This window comes from Nyctibius grandis, chromosome 11 (genome assembly GCF_013368605.1).
Source record: "Nyctibius grandis isolate bNycGra1 chromosome 11, bNycGra1.pri, whole genome shotgun sequence".
Lineage (NCBI taxonomy): Eukaryota > Metazoa > Chordata > Aves > Nyctibiiformes > Nyctibiidae > Nyctibius > Nyctibius grandis.
Genome location: NC_090668.1, coordinates 5,199,721 through 5,216,961, shown reverse-complemented (window position 1 = coordinate 5,216,961; position 17,241 = coordinate 5,199,721). Strand labels below are relative to the sequence as shown.

Genomic DNA, 17,241 nt, shown 5'->3' with positions numbered 1-17,241 from the left:
CTTTTTTTCCATTCATGATGTTAGCTTTTGGAGCTGATGTCTACCTCCATGGGAGATTTATGTGCTCAAGTTCTTTTTCTACTAAAAAATTGTCTTTGGCTTCCCAGAGGGATCCCACAGATGTTGTGCTCCTCGTGTGATAAACATCTTGGAAAGTAATTGGGGAGCAAAAGGGGGGTGAGGCTTACGAGGCAGCCAGCGCTTGCGTCCAGCCTTCTCTTCTGGATCCATTGCTTCTCTTCTGGAACTGTTACTGTCAGGGCAACGGTTGGACTCGATGATCCCAGAGGTCTCTTCCAACCTGGTTGATTCTGTGATTTTCTGGACGAAGTTTTGGGGATCGTAGAATGGTTTGTGTTGGAAGGGACCTCCAAAGTTCATCTAGTCCAGCCCCCCTGCAGTGAGCAGGGACATCTTCATCGAATGTGAAGCTCCAAGCTAGAACTCGACTCAGATAACTTTCTGGTTGTTTGAAAGAAAGTCTGAAGGAAAGGTTCAGGTCTTCTTCAAGAAGAACTGGTGGAAATCTGAATTTATTTTCTGTTACTCCATACCAGGCAGCATTTGAACAAGTGCTCAACACTAACCCCTTTCTCAAATACGGGAGGAGAGACAAAAAGTGATGTTTTGTTGCTCTCAAGTTGGAAATGGTTCATTTTTCTTCAGCTGCTAACATAATACCCCAGCATTACTGGAGGAGCAACCTCTGCCAGCCCAGCCCTTGCGGGAGCCCGCCAGCTCTGCTCCCTGCTGCGCTCCACTGACGTTTATAGCCGCGGCAGCATTGCTGGTCATCCTTCACTGGGTTTTAGAGCTGTAGTCATCCAGCCCTCTCAGCGTTGGTTCCACTTGCATGTGGCAGTGAAGTCTTAAATCTGTATTTTGTCCCTGTAATTAAGATATAAACTCCTACGGACCACGTAGCTTTTTAAGAGGGAGAGCAGGACTTGTCCTTTAGCACCAGAAAGCAAAAATCCATGAAACATAACTTAGCAGTGTAACTCCCAGGGCACAAAATAAAGAAATAAGTTGTGTTCTCTTCTTTGCTAATCTGCTAGGATGGGTTTTGTCTCTGTTTTAGTGTATCATGCTTGCTGGAGGAGGAAGCATAGGATGTACGTGACGGGGAAGCTGCAAGCATCACCAGGTGTCCTTAGCCATCGGCCTGCACTGAGTTTATCTTTAGAAAGCTCCTATGGCTCCTTGTTGGCATCAGGAGTCAGCTACCTTCAAGCTGTGACCTTAAATGAAAATTAGGATAATTTAGCTGTATCCCATGGTGTTGGCTTTCAGAGATGATGAAGCAATCAAGATCAAGCTCCACTGGGTGGTAATTGCAGGCAGAGACCCAGGGAGATGCGAGGATTATGTCCCCATCCTTGCCAAGTATGTTTTTGTACGAGAAGATGGTTCGATGTGATCCCTCTGGGTCAGCTCGCAGCAGGTCTGGAGATGAACGATGCACATCTGCAGGTCTCTTCCATCAGGAGAGCAGAGGGAGAAGGAAACCGGGGTGAACATTAGATGGGGATGGCAGGGGACAGTGCGGGTAGTTGTTCAAACCATTTAAAATCCCCGTGTTTGCTGACAAATCCAGGACTTGGAAGCATTTAGTCTGTTTAGGAATATTACGTTGGACTGTTTTGATTAGTAACCATCTGATACCCCTCTGCCTTGTTGCCTTTGATAATTAAAAAAAAGCCAGGTTATTTCTTTTTCCCCACTTGATTTAGAAAGGCAAAATCAGATGATAGGAACGGGGGGCTCTACAGTGTTACTGAGGACAATGAAATGAACCTCAAGGTGTTGATGTTCGGTTTCCAATGACACAGACCTTGCTGGTAGGTGAAGGTCATATACAGGTGACTTGATGTTTTCTGCTTTCCACACCACAGCAACAAGTTCTTGTTAGTGGGTGTTGCAGGGAAAGTCAGTTACATAAAAATGTGCTGGAGTTGATCGCTCCCACAGCAGTATTTTTGGTAGAAAGAAGTAGTTTTCTGTACAGAATGGCATCGTTATTATCATGGTTGGTGAGATTTCTTAGGTTCAGCTGGCTTGTTTGCAGTGCTTTTCAGACTAATTATTGAGTTAAAACAGTAAGTCAAAGTACATAAACCACTGAGTTTCACAGAATCACAGAATCAACCAGGTTGGAAGAGCCCTCTGGGATCATCGAGTCCAACCGTTGCCCTGACACCACCATGGCAACTAGACCATGGCACTAAGTGCCATGTCCAGTCTTTTTTTAAACCCCTCCAGAGATGGTGACTCCACCACCTCCCTGGGCAGCCCCTTCCAATGTCTAATGACCCTTGCTGAGAAGAAATGCTTCCTGATGTCCAACCTGAACCTCCCCTGGCGAAGCTTGAGACTGTATCCTCTTCCTATCGCTGGTTGCCTGGGAGAAGAGGCAGACTTATTTTGCCAACAAAAAGTGTGGGAGAGAGGAGCTGCACCAGGAATGAAGGATGCCAGCGGGAAATTGCTGGAAGTACGGTGATTGAATGCAGAAAATCAGGTTCCCTTGAATACCGTGGTGTCTGATTTCTGATGCTGGGTTTATGTGCTGAGTTATCTCCTCCCAATATCTAGCTCGTTCTTATGCGTTGAACATTAAGTCTGCAAGGGCTGGCAAAAGTGTTTTAATTTTTTATTAAATTAAATTTATAAATTTTAAATTGATGCAAATGTTTACATTTATAAACTTTTTTTTTTTAACGATTAGATTTTTTAAAATTTATTCCTAATGATTAGATTTTTTAAAATTTATTCCTCATTAACATCCAGATTTTTGTTTTAGGTGAAAGAAGAGATGCTGTTTGAGGCCCTGGTTACCAGAAAGACAGTGACAGTAGGAGAGAAGCTGATCTTACCGTACAAACTAGCGGAGGTCTGTATATGATCCTTGTTATTAAAAGGGCAACTCTTGGATAGTTTTCAGTGCTTTGAGATGTGCACTCAGCTCTGGTAGAGTTTCTTTCAGTTTTTATTTATTTACCTAAAAATAATGTAAGAGAAGCTAATGTGTGTAAGTCTATAAAATGATTGACTTCATCTTCTCCACCCTTCCTGGAAAGCAGGTTGGCACATTATTCTGTGATAGTCTTTAACTGTTTTAATGACCTACGTTGTGTAAGGGTTCTCCAAAGCAGAATGGTGTGTGACTGAGTGTGTATGGTACAAGTTAAGTAGTAATCTTCATACGTCGTTCCTTAAACTGTAGCACTGATTCATCCCACAGCAGAGTGGTGACCTAAGACCTCCTGATAATTTTTGGTGGGGTCCTAAGTGCCTACATTACTCATGGTTCCTGTACGGGTCGAGCTGGAAATCCTCTGTAGAAGATTCCCATTATCTTTTCTCAGACCTCTCACAACCTGGGTCCTTGCGTGATGCTTTGTGGTAGCCACAACTCCATCAGCCACTCTCAAACTTGAGTGTAGTCTGCATCGCTGCTAACTGTGGAGCTGGCACTGCGTGAAATGTTTAACTTCTCTATTATGGTCTGTCTCAGGATTACAATGTCAGCAAACATGCGGGTTTTTTCTAAATATGTGGTTTCCAGGAATTCTGAGTTATATTCTGTGGCTGCTAAACAGAAACACCTCTGTTTTCTTCTTATATTCTCCAAAGTATATGAGTGTTTTCTGCTGTGATTTTGGCTGTTTCTGCATCTGGTGTTCTGGTATCCCCTCCAGTTTAAGACCATTGAGCATGGCATCACACCGCACTCGGTCCCTTGCTTCCCCCTTGTTGTCCTTTGGTTGTGTGAGAATTTGCAACATCTTGAGTAATGTCTCAGAGCAGTCTGTTGTGTCGCAAATAAGTAAGCACAAGATGTGTTGTCATTAGGTTTGGCTGTAGATACTTGGATTCCTTTTTTCCAGGGGAGGAAAAAAAGAAAAATCTTTTCTCCCCTTTTGAGATTGTGTGTTTACACTCACTAACTGTTACTGAGCTTTAATCTTTAGAAGTGAAATGTTGCCTTTGTGTAAGGCTTGAATCTCCCCTAACAAAGGGCACACAAATGCTCTTACTGTGTCTTTGTGATGGACATATAATGGATGTGGTATTTGTACTTTTTCCCTGCGTGGTGGGCACAGACTTTATTCAGCACTGGTGAGGCTGCACCTTGAATCCTGTGTCCAGTTCTGGGCCCCGCACTTCAAGAAAGATGTTGAGGTGTTGGAGCGAGTCCAGAGGAGGGCGACCAAGCTGGTGAAGGGTCTGGAGGGTCTGACGTACGAGGAACAGCTGAGGGAGCTGGGGGTGTTTAGCCTGGAGAAGAGGAGGCTCAGAGGTGACCTTATTGCAGTCTACAACTACCTGAAGGGAGGTTGTAGTGAAGTGGGAGTCAGCCTCTTCTCCCAGGCAACTAGCGATAGGACAAGAGGACACAGCCTCAAGCTTCACCAGGGGAGGTTCAGGTTGGACGTTAGGAAGCATTTCTTTTCAGAAAGGGTCATTAGTCATTAGAAGGTGCTGCCCAGGGAGGTGGTGGAGTCACCATCCCTGGAGGTGTTTAAGAAAAGACTGGCCATGGCACTTAGTGCCATGATCTAGTTGCCATGGTGGTGTCAGGGCAATGGTTGGACTTGATGATCCCAGAGGTCTCTTCCAACCTGATTGATTCTGTGATTCTGTGATTCTGTGACTTAAGAAATCGCTAGAAAAGTTTAAAACATAACTATAACCACTCTTCTGCTGGAGGTTACTGCCCAACAGCGGTGATGGTGGAACAACATGAAGCAATATGCCCTCAGCTACCTCACTGCAAAACTTAGGTCTTCTAATATTTTAACCCAGGCCACTGGATTTTGTATTGAAACAGCTTGAAACAGTCTTACTTAGATGCTCCTCCTGTTGAGATCAAAGAAGCCCCTCTTGCTACCTAAAACCGCTGAGCATGAATTTCTCAAGTGCTTTCCAAAATGGTTTTGGTGACGTCTCTGCTCATGAATCTCAAGTATTCACTTCTAAAGGTTTGTCACCAATATGTAGTACAAGAAATGAAAGACCAGGGTGTGGTGATTGTGGTGACCATGGGGGAAGACAAAGGAGCACAAGGCTCTGGTGGGAAAGATTGATGTAATCTCCCTGATGAAATCATTTTGTAAGAAGCTGTGAATTGTGTTAAGAAAAGATAGGCACCACCCCTGCTTTTTATTCACTGTCCTTACCACATTAGTATCCTGACCACCACATTTTAGCCGACGGTGACCTCTCTCTGGCAGCAGGTTCACTACTGACTTGCTCATGCTCGTCATACTAGAGAAGAATTTGAGATGCTCTTAACTGGAACCTCACCATGATAAGAGGTTTTCTCCTGGTCTTCCTCTGGCTCAGGGAGTAGAAGTGACTTAGATTCAGATCCATCTGAATCAGGAAGGGAGAGTAAGATTCATTTGACATTTTGGGACTTTACAAAGAATACTGATGTCTGATGATCCCACTCGTGACTAATTGGATTGTTGGAACTGTGGGGAACAAATGGGCTGGTTATTCTTCTTGTGTGTTTTACAAAAGAGCATTATAGTAGGCTCAAATGGATGGAGTGATTGAGGTTTTGAGGATTTTCAGCCATGACTTGTCCCACCACGACTCCTATAACTCATAGGCAACTGCCTTTCCTGATAGAGCGATGATGTATGTAGCAGCTACTTTATTTTTCAGATGCTGAAGTGCGTGATGTTTTTTGCATTGTTGATACACTGAAAGTTTTGGAGGATTTTGTCTGGCAAAGACTAGACTGTAGTGGCTCTCAAAAAAGGGTTGTAAAAATGGCATTTTAGCACGTGCTTGCTTTTGTACACCATCAAGAAGAGCAGCTTGGATCTACCAAGTGCCTTCCCAGGCTTTGAACAATTTTACGCAGGCAACCTGCACAGTGTAGCAGTTACTAAAAGAAGAACAAAAGCTCAGCAAAAGAAGGAATTCTAAGAAATTTTATTTGCTTCTGAAACCTGTTGTCTAAGCTGTGAGTGGAAGTAGTAAATTATTGGACTCTATGGGTAAAGTGGGAGTAAGTAGCATTGGGCTTCTAACTCCAGCATCACTGGTGAGATCACTTGGGATAGTGGGAGAGTTTGTTGTTGAAGAGATTGTGTGTCTCCTGATGGAGCTATTGGCTCTGTAGATGAGGCACTTTTAGACCTGGGTTTCTTGGTTGTCTTCTACGTCTTTATGAATTTTGGGTTATTAGTGAGGAGTTGGAAGTACGGAGCTTTAATTTGAAATAAACATTCTAATGTAAAAAGCCTTGAGATCTCTACGTTTGGGATGGGGTCTCGAGCTTCGATGAGGTTCCTACGTGCATCTACTCCATGCTAGAGACACATATTGTATTCAGTACAGGTGGGTGGACTTGCTATAGGGGTTCAGGCATTGTTTCACTGTGCTCTGTACAGGGGCTGACATTTGCTGATCCCTTTCATCACACCGTGTTGGCACATATATGGATGACAACTCGATGCAGAAATACTTTCTGTGAAATGGCTGATGCTGATGTGATCATTCTGTGATCACAGTCTGGCTCCTGTGAGATCTGTAACCTCAGGGTCCTGCCTTGACAATTGTCACCCCCCTTAATAGCCTTGAATGGGCAGAGGAGACACAGGCGGCCTGGAGTAATCCTTTCCTTCAGAGGTTTGGAGGCATCAGAGCTGAGATTGGACTTTATTATACCAAGTCAAGCCTTTTCTCTTCCGTTTTCCCGAGCTGTAGCCCCACAAGCGCACGCAGAGGATGCCTTTGTTGGATTTGCAGTGATGCCGCATTCCTCGCTGTCTGCATGCTTGCTCGCTGCGTTGTTATTGTACGCTGATTAGAAACACTGTCCTGTGGTTTGGGGCTTTATTTGATTTCTTTTTTTTGAAACTGTGGTTTGAGCGCTTGGCAACTCCTCGTTTGGAACATCCTCCTTCGTGACAGTTATCAATTTATATCAGGCTCTCTTCCTGGGTTTGTTCTATTAATCTTTGCAGTAATTTGTGTAAAACTAGATATTTTATCCCGGCACTTTTTGATGCTCGGGTAAAAGGGTGCTGCAAAATGTCCTTGTGGGGACAACTTGCAGATGGACATCCCAGCAGCCTGAAGCCTCCAGTGTTGAAGGTTGAAGCTGCAATTAGCAACCATCTCCTCTCTGTTTATTCATACTGTACTTCTTTGCTTATGACTTTTCTGAATGGCTTTGCCCCCATGGCTTGCGTCGGGCTTTGCCCCCATGGCTTGCCTGCCATTTTTAAGTTAGGCAGAAATGTTGGCTTTGTCAACTCCGTTTCTTTGAATAAGTCAAGACTTTTTGAGTCTTGCCTGCATACAACTGTTCTGCTGGATGACCTTGGAGGATCTAAATCAAGTTAAGGGGTTAAAATGTTACATTGAAGTCCAACAAGAAGGTAGGACTCCAGCAAAGCAAAATCGCTACCTTCTGTGTACCAGCAGTTGCCAGTGCCGTCACCTTCTACTGAACAAGTTATTCCCAGCACATGCAGATTTTATTTTGTTTCACCCAGGAGGGTCCAAGAAGTGTGATAGCAGCATCTGCTTGAGCAGGGCCGTAGCCAGGAGCAGATAAACTGTTGTGAACTGAGCTCCCATTTCAAGGTGTGATCTGTTGTTTCTTGACGTGCAGTCAGTGCCTGTCCTCAAGGTATTACAAGGATTATGGAATGAGCATGTGGTTCTTCAGGAGACCCTGCAAAGCGTAATGTGCCATGAGGTTTTTCTGATCGTTCAGTAAATCATGGTGTCATGTTAAGACGTTGTGTCTGACCATGGTATTAACATTCAAGTACCACCCTGTGTCACTGGAGCTACTGGTTATTTCTGAAATTAAGGGGAGGCAATCAAGGAGAGACCTGGTTTTGAAGGTAAAAATCATCACTGCTTTGTAGTTGCACCCTCTCCTTGCTGTGGCACTGATGGCAAACGTGGGCTTGATTGTAGACCCCCTGTGCCTGCAGCCCTGCGGAGAGAGCTGCCTGTCCGCTCTTGGTCTGCGTCTGCAGCGCTTGTCGAAATCTAAATAAGCGAGGATACCACATCCATAAATAATGCTTATATTTCCCTCTGGCAGCTGCCTCTTATCTTCAGAGCCACGCTGGCTTGTCTGCCGCAGAGCTGCCTCCTGGAACCATTCATTTTTCCTTTTATAGTAGCTGGATGGTATTTTAATGCAGTGTTTGAAACGACTGCATAATTTGGTCGAGCGCTAAGGTTTAGAAGCTTTACGCTGTAGATAAACTCCAAAAAAAGGCTACATGAACATGAAAGGCTGCAGTTGTGTTCAGAGGTCTTGCTTTGTTGTCCAAAAACAGCTGCCAGTATCTTTATCAGGAGTGAGATGGTGTATTAACGGAGCTAGCAGCAGTTAATGGATTTCCAGAGAAAACACGATGCATCCGTGCAGGGTGAGGGCAGTATTTGGTAACAGCAAGCTGGCCAAGTCCGCTTCATTTAGCAAATAAAATGCGGTGATGAGGACCCTTCGAAAAGAAAAGAGTTGACTATGGGAACAAGAGAGCCACCAGTGATGTCTGGGATGGTTATTTTGATTCAGGTCTGTCATGAACATTGGGCATCTTTCTACAGCCACAGTATTCTTCACAGAATCACAGAATCAATCAGGTTGGAAGAGCCCTCTGGGATCATCGAGTCCAACCGTTGCCCTGACACCACCATGGCAACTAGACCAGGGCACTAAGTGCCGTGTCCAGTCTTGTCTTAAACACCTCCAGAGATGGTGACTCCACCACCTCCCTGGGCAGCCCCTTCCAATGGCTAATGACCCTTGCTGAGAAGAAATTCTTCCTAATGTCCAACCTAATGTCTTCTTCCTAATAAGGTAAAATATAGCAGGCATGTAGATGAAATAGGGAAAGATGGGATTTTAATGGTAGCAGAATAATAATGCACGCTGAGGGTGGTTGTTGTCCTTCCCCAAGTGCCTCTCAACTCCAGCCTCTGGGCATTTTTTTCATATATTATTATGTGCATTTTTGCAGTCCTTCTACTGAAGAAGGAAAGTTTCATAAACCACAATTCAGGTATTTAAAAGAAAAAAACCCAGACGTGCTAAATATTAAGCGACCTTGACTGATGTTCGGTGGGAAACACGCAGCCGATGCAGGAGCAGAGCACTTCAATCAAATCTTTGTGGAGAACCTGGGGGTTGTTAAAAGTCTTTCTCTTGATCCTGCTTGTAACCTGAGCATCATCTTAAGCTTAATCTGTGCAAGGAACTGCTCTTCTGGGCCATGTCTGTCGTCCTGCTTCTATCTAAATAATTCAAAGAATTCAGGTTTTTTCCATCTCAGCTCACTGCAAGGCTCCAAGGCCGTTGGTTTATGCCTTGACTCGTACAGTCATATACCTCTCTCAAACCCAGTCAACATCTTGCCTGGTGGTTCTCACTCTCCCTCTCCATCACGCCTGAGGGGAGCCCCGTGTCTGAGCTCCTCAGCCATCCCCACCTTGTTTCCATCCCATTTGTTCTGCTTATCAGGCTGGCGTCTGTCACCTGCTTCTCTGTTTTTCACCAGGCTCTGCATTTTTTACGTGTTCTTCATTAGATGAGGAAAAACTTGTTATCAAAGTAAATACATCTGTTTAGTGAATCTTTTACATCCCTCCAGAAAACAGATTTTTTTTCCATGACGCTTTCAATTCCTTTACCTCTGTTGGGATTTCTGAAGCGAATGACTTTGCAAAAAGACTTTGTTTTAACAGATCTTTATAATTTTCAGCCATTTGTGACCGAGGGCGTTTTATCCCTAAGGCTTAGTTAATGAATTAATTCACACTTCTGGAAGAAGTCTGATGTGAAATTGCCCAACAGAAGGGAAATAAAAGATGTGGGACAACTTCTTAGGCAACAACTGACCTGATTCTTCCCTTCCTTTAATTTTGGAAAGCTGTTAGGAGCTGGTTGTTTGATGTGGTGAGTGTCACCATAAATATGTCTTGTGTTTAACTTAATGTGTATTCGTAATTGTAAGTGGAAAATGGCTGTCTTAAAAACCTGAGGGACTGAAAGGAACTGAGTTGTATGTCCAGGGAGGTCCCTGCAAGCAGATGTTGTGGGGCACAAAAAAAGGGTGTGTTATTTCCTGTCCCTATGGCACTCTTCTATGTTGTGATAGCAAGATCTGGGGTGCAAACGTATTTTTTTAAGTCTCTCTGCACTGCCCTAAGCATCCCTAGTTCTTGGGGTCTGCTAAAATCCTGTGTAATGCCAAGATATTTTGAAAATTCTTATTTGCAAGCTTTTATAGGATATAATGTGCGGTCATACCTTTGCTTAAATGGCTATATGCTATTTAGCAAATGAGCATTACATGCAGGTGGTTACGGGGCCGTGGAAGGGGAGGTTCAGGCTGGACATTAGGAAGCATTTCTTCTCAGCAAGGGTCATTAGCCATTGGAAGGGGCTGCCCAGGGAGGTGGTGGAGTCACCATCTCTGGAGGTGTTTAAGAAAAGACTGGACATGGCACTTAGTGCCATGGTCTAGTTGCCATGGTGGTGTCAGGGCAACGGTTGGACTCGATGATCCCAGAGGGCTCTTCCAACCTGGTTGATTCTGTGATTCTGTGATCATCGAACTGTTCCGTGATGGTGTGCAGAGCACCCGAATTTCAATTGAATCTGTGAAATGCTTTTTATTCTGCATAAATCCGTGCAGCTGTAGGTCCGTGAGAAATCAACTAATGAGTACTTGGAAAAGCGCTTGTGCAATTCAGGTCAGATTTGCTAACCAAAATATTCAGTCTCCTGAAAATCTGCTATGTGCAGGAAAAAGCAGAGGGTAATAAACATTGAACCGTGTTTTTAGTGTGACAGTAAAGCAGGAGAAGACACTCCAGGTCTTCTGTCTGCTGAGGGCTGTGCAGCCTTGCTCCGTCCTTTCATTGTCTCAGATGTTCGTCATCCCTGGGTCTGTGCTGACTCAATTAGCTAACCTAGAGAAGGTTCTTGGAGCGGAAGGAGACTTGGGTTTGTTTCTAAGTTCAGTAGAAGTCTAGTAAACACCAGCATTGGGCTGTGTGGAGAAAGGGGGAGATGAGGGAACCTTTGCCCAGGAGCGGTGGGGCAGGCACCTCGCTCCATTCGGTTGGCACAAAGCCATTAGATATTTTTTGTCATGTCATAAAGTGTCACTGCACCCTGACCTTCCTCATCTGGCATGAATTTCTTGCTGATGAAAACAAGGCACTTGGCATGTTCATGAATAACCATCACAAGATGGTTATTTTGGACGATAAACTGCACTGTGTTAGTAGCTTAAGCTAGAGGAGAACATTTAATGGTGTAACATTACCTAAGATGCTAAAAAAAACACAAAGGAAAAGATCATAGTTGCAACTAATCATGAGTGTTGAACAGACTGACAATATTAGAGGAGAAAAAGTGGGAAGCAGACAAAGTAATTAATAGCATGAAGAAAGTGGAATGAAAATTCTCAGTCCTGAAGCGTGAGGGACATTTAATGGAATAGAAAGTAGCAAAACTGCTGGAAGCACCTACTTATACCAAACCCCATTAGCTTAGGAGACTCATTGTCACCACGGGTTATTAGCCTCAGGAGCTTAGCAGGATTCCTTTGAAGATGTGGTACGTTGATGAGTGTATTCAGAATTAACACAAAAATATTAATAGAAGAAAACTGAAACACCACAAAGCTTTTAAGAGACGAGCAAGCGTCTCTCCTTCAGGACATGAGGGCAACCTGTTAGTGTAGAACTTCAAAAGAAACTTTTTCATGGGATTAGATTTCTCATTTTTCCCTTTAAAATGGGAGGAACAGCTCTGCTTGGTGATAGAATATGGATTAGATGAGACTAGTGGTTTTGTCAGACTGGTGTCCTGCATGTATTTCGTCATGGGATGCAGCATCCTTCCTTTATTAGGAAGACCAAGTCTTTCAACATTGGGTCTTTTATTAACCTATTTCATTGTTTTTTCACATTATGATATGATTATATGCCCTAACGTTCCCATGAAGTGGTACGTGGGAGATGATGCTGAGATCTGGCTGAATGGAGCTCGTGTCTATGAGGATCTCGCAAGCCTGAAGAACTTCATGGTTCACAACATACATCTGAACATCCTGGGAACTCGGCGCTCACGTGCAAAGATTTTATGGGTTACTCTTCTCCTCTGTGCCACCATGGAAATTCTTGTGTGTTAGCGGTGTTCATACTATTTATTTGGCGCTAATATCTGGAAAAAAAAAGGAAGGCTCTCAGATTTCAAGATTTCTGAGCAGAGTCCAAAATAAGGACTTCAAGAAGGGAAATGCTGACTTTCCATGGACCGCTCTGCCCGTAATCATCCTCCCCTCTCCAACTGCCCTTTCTGTCATCAAATCCGTTCTTGAGTCTTTAAAGGGTTCTTTTAATTACATCTGATTACTGAAAAGATGCTTTAATTTCACAGAGTCCCTTTTGTTACTTAAATTTAGGTTAAACTCATGTGAAAATTTCTGTAAGAATGGAAACGAACCATTCCTGGCGTAGCAAGTCAGTTCTTCCCAAGCAGGATGTACAACTACCTGAAGGGAGGTTGTAGTGAAGTGGGAGTCGGCCTCTTCTCCCAGGCAACCAGCGATAGGACAAGAGGACACAGCCTCAAGCTTCGCCAGGGGAGGTTCAGGTTGGACATGAGGAAGAATTTCTTCTCAGCAAGGGTCATTAGCCATTGGAAGGGGCTGCCCAGGGAGGTGGTGGAGTCACCATCTCTGGAGGTGTTTAAGAAAAGACTGGACATGGCACTTAGTGCCATGGTCTAGTTGACATGGTGGTGTCAGGGCAATGGTTGGACTTGATGAGCCTAGAGGGCTCTTCCAACTTAATTGATTCTGTGATTCTGTGATTTTGGTACAGTTGCTTGGAATGTGGAATTTTTCTATATAATCTCAATCTGAATATTTTTACATTGATTTCTTCTCAGCCTAAGGCTGTTTATCAACGCTTGGCGTAGGAAGAAGTGTAGGAACTCTGTGGCCAGACAGGATGTGTTGCACAGACTTTGCCTCTACAGCTGTAGCAGCCGAGGTGTGATGAGAAAAAATTTCCCTTTGAGGAAGCTTGCCAAAAAGAAAAAAGGTTGTAGTGAAGATGATAATACACTGACAGAACAAGTCTTTGATAGTGTCTTCTGCTTGGGGAGGGCCAACAGAAAGGCAGAATTTGGCTTCTAAAAGCTCAAGTGGTATTTTTGGCGATGCATTGGGCTTCATGTGAAGAATGCTGGTACATTGTGCCTGTAAAGTGGGTGAGCACATTTCCCTAAATGTAGCCTACAGGTTCCTCCTCAAGTCAGGTCACACATCTATTTCTTGTGCCACTAAGTAACCTATTAATTTATTTATGTACCGGTTTCACTGTGAAAACACGGACTGAAGGGGATCTCAGTTCATGCTTTTCACAGAATCACGGAATCACAGAATCAATCAGGTTGGAAGAGACCTCTGGGATCATTGAGTCCAACTATTGCCCTGACACCACCATGGCAACTAGACCATGGCACTAAGTGCCATGTCCAGGCTTTTCTTAAGCCCCTCCAGAGACGGTGACTCCACCACCTCCCTGGGCAGCCCATTCAAATGGCTAATGACCCTTGCTGAGAAGAAATTCTTCCTAATGTCCAACCTGAACCTCCCCTGGCAAAGCTTGAGGCTGTGTCCTCTTGTCCTATCGCTAGTTGCCTGGGAGAAGAGGCCGACTCCCACTGCACTACAACCTCCCTTCAGGTAGTTGTAGACTACACTAAGGTCACCTCAGAGCCTCCTCTTCTCCAGGCTAAACAACCCCAGCTCCCTCAGCCGTTCCTCGTAGGTCAGACCCTCCAGACCCTTTCCCATCTTGGTCGCCCTCCTCTGGACTCGCTCCAACCCCTCAACATCTTTCTTGAAGTGCGGGGCCCTTTTGGTTGACTCTTTTTTTGATAGACTCTGGATGAACACAGGTGGAGGAAAACACTTTTTTGTTTGAAAAAAGTATTTGAAACCTTTGCTGTCAGCAGACTCTTTGGATTTGGCTGCCTGGTGACTCTGTTCTTCTGCAGCTTTTTATGGTGGGCTCATGGTTTCTCTTTGTGAGCACCTTTCAGTAGGGGTGCTCCATGCCATCCTTTCCTCCGTGGGGAGAAGTGAGAACCACAGACTCATTTTCTGGAACAGTTTTATTTCAGGAAGAGAGGGGATTTTTTGTTTGTCTCTTTTGATTTGTTAGAGATGACATTTTCTAACCACGCTGTCCAAATCAGAAGGCTGAAGACTTTGACTGAAATCTTTTTAGGAAGATGGCACTTGTAACCACATGGCTCCACAGTTGAGATACGGAGAAAATCACAAACAAGATGTTTGTTGGTTTAGTTTGGTTCTGACTGTAACCTGGGTGCATATTACAGATGTTCAGCTATGATATTACAGTATTATAGACGAGGACTTGCAAAACCTCTCTAAAAATAAATAGCAGGCAGGCTCTAGTCTGTGCCGGGGATGACGGGTCTCCCATCTGTCCTTTTCCAAGTCCTGTCTGCCACCAGCTGAGATACAGTAGGTGGGTCCTCAACATCCACAGAAGACGTTCTCGTTTCAGATTTTTCACTTCTTTTTCCCTATTAACGTCCGTCTAACGACAAGAGGATGAGTAAGGAGGGGAGGAGGTTGCACAAGTGTGCTGACAGTTCCCGTGTTACTCCTTGGGAGTCGTGTTAGCACAGGAATGGCATGAGACGTTTCAGTGGGAACAAGTATGCGAGATAGGGAGCGGTGTAAGGATGAACACGTTAACCCACAATGAAGAGTGCAATGACATTAAAAATGGTTTTAATAATAATTTTCTAAAGTCATTAATGACAAAGGTTGGGTTTCTTTTTTCCTAGAGTAGCAGGTAAGCTGGTAGCTCTGAAGGACTTGTCAACCTGATGATATATTGATGCAGGAAGATTGTCTCACTGGACAAAACCATTGATTTGAATTCTCCTGTTGTGGTTGGGATTTTTTGGGAAGAGTGTCGACATGGTTTGAGAGAGCCCCTAAAAATACCTCTAAGTAATACAGACTGGCAGGTTGAGGATGGAACTTTGTCCAAGGAAGGTGATCATGAAGGTACTGGGAAATTGGTCCAAGGAAGGTGATAATGGAAGGTCCTGGGAAACTAACACTAGAGAAGGGAGAGCATAAGAAGAATTAAAGGTGTTTGATACATGAAGTTGGAAACTAGTACCAACAAAATCTCTCTGAATCTGAGAACTTTATTACTGATTTAGTGAAAAAATTCTGCAATGCCTTCTCGTTTCAGTGTTGTATTGGAGAACGATTTGGTATTGTATTGGAATGACGTTCCAGTCTATTTTTTCTCCTTGTAAAATCCACCCATAAGTCCTGGAAAACATCATTGACACTTGCATCTCTTGGATGAAACCCATTGGCAGGACACCCTGCTGCCTCCCGGCTCTGGGATGATAGTGGAAGGTTTCTGCTGGGACGTGGCGGCCAGCTGGGAAGGCAGGAGCCAGAAGTTGTGGTAGAGCAGAGCTTCGGGGTTTCTTTTTGTTTTAAAGTATATAGTTTGCAGGTACTTTCATAGAAATAAAACATAAAAATGAACCTTTGCAGGACAGTTTATAGCATTTTTAAATGAACTTTTCCTTTTTGTAATTAGACTCCTCTTGCATTTATCACTCCTCATCTTCTAATGATCGTTTTCAAGATACTTTTCCTCCTCCTTAATCAAACATAAAAATCATAAAAAACCCTTTTGCAGGCTGCAGTCAGCATGATGCATTAATGATTCGAGTTTTCTTAGGAGAAGCAAACACGAGAATGACAGGATTTTAATATGATGCTAAGATAAAATACGACTGTGGAAAATTACATCATACTTATCCAGCCTGAGTATGATATAATGCTCCTTGATGCCAAGATAGGGATTAAGCTAGAGTCTGATATCCTGCAAGAGTACTTTCCTCTCGGTGTTAAGCCTCAGTTTAAAAAAAAAAAAGCTAAGCCTGCCTGTCTCAGCCTATGTCCCGTGACCCAAAGGGAAACCACAAAAGCTGCTTAATCTATCTCCCGCCGCAGGACACGGCTGTGAATGTAAACCAGACGCACTATGTATTCGGTCATAAATAGAAAGCGAGCAGAACAGCAGGAAACCATAATTCTCTGTGCGTGCACACGTGTGACTTGGGACCCGCTGAATAGGCTGAACCTGATGTGAGATGAGAGGGAGACACTAAAACCTGCGTTTGAACAAAAAGAGGGATTTAGGCCTTGCCTAATTCCAGCAACTTAGTTTTGCATCTATTTTTTTCAAATCCAAAAATCCAATATTTAAAACAGGAGTAGATGTGGTGCTTGGGGATATGGTTTAGTGGTGGCCTTGGCAGTGCTGGGTTAACGGTTGGACTCAATGATCTTGAAGGTCTTTTCCAACCAAAACGATTCTATGATTCTAAACGTTCTCCCAACTTTGGTGGCCAGCCATAGAGAGGATGCGATGCGCCGGCAGGTGTTGTATGCAGTGCTACTATACTTCATCACCATCCTCCTCGTTTTCTGCTCCTTCCCTAACTTAGCTCTGCTTCACAGCTCTCTCCCTTCCGTAAATGTTACTCCATCTGAGAACAGGAGTGACAGACTCAACAAGACATCCCTTGGTGGTTGTTCTCCTGTCCCTACATCTACAAACCCAAGTAATTCATGATCACTGCAGAGATTGTCATCACCTAGATGCCTACGTGCGCTGTTTTCAATCTACTGCATGTCCAAGACTTATTGACGTCCAAGACTTATTGAGAACAGAGGATTGGCTTCTGTTCCTATTCATCAGGCCCCTTTGAGACACAAATCAAGTGTATTATGAGAGCTTGAATTGCTCTTGGTTTTGCTTGTTTTAATCTCAGATAAGCCCTGCCCCTAGTAGTGGTATAGCTCTTCGCACTGGCTAAGCATTGCTAATATATTTTTAAAAGAGATAAATGTGGATTTTTTTTTAGAATAGAAACTGATTTATGTCATCACTTACTCATGCATGCAGCATAATTTTATTGACTGGATGCTTTGGGTCAAGTCAGAAAACAGCTACACTTTTTTCCTGTTTTTTTTTTTTTTTTTTTCCCTATTTGATAATTATATATAGCACTTAAACCCACAGAAGTGATTGAAGGAGGGAGGCATCATCAGAAAATATTAGGTAAATACCATGGGCAAAATTCAGTAGGTATTA

The 17,241-nt window shown here is 43.7% G+C and overlaps 1 protein-coding gene across 4 annotated transcripts in view; it reads left to right on the top strand.

Annotated features, from left to right (window-relative positions):
• The window catches only part of MYO9A (myosin IXA), a 188,774-nt gene that overhangs the window by 87,503 nt on the left and 84,030 nt on the right, over positions 1–17,241 (top strand). For all 4 annotated transcript variants that reach the window (XM_068410045.1, XM_068410044.1, XM_068410042.1 and 1 more), the window contains one exon: positions 2,804–2,893. In XM_068410045.1, coding sequence (XP_068266146.1) covers positions 2,804–2,893 — 90 coding nt within the window. The remainder of the gene's footprint in view (positions 1–2,803; positions 2,894–17,241) is intronic.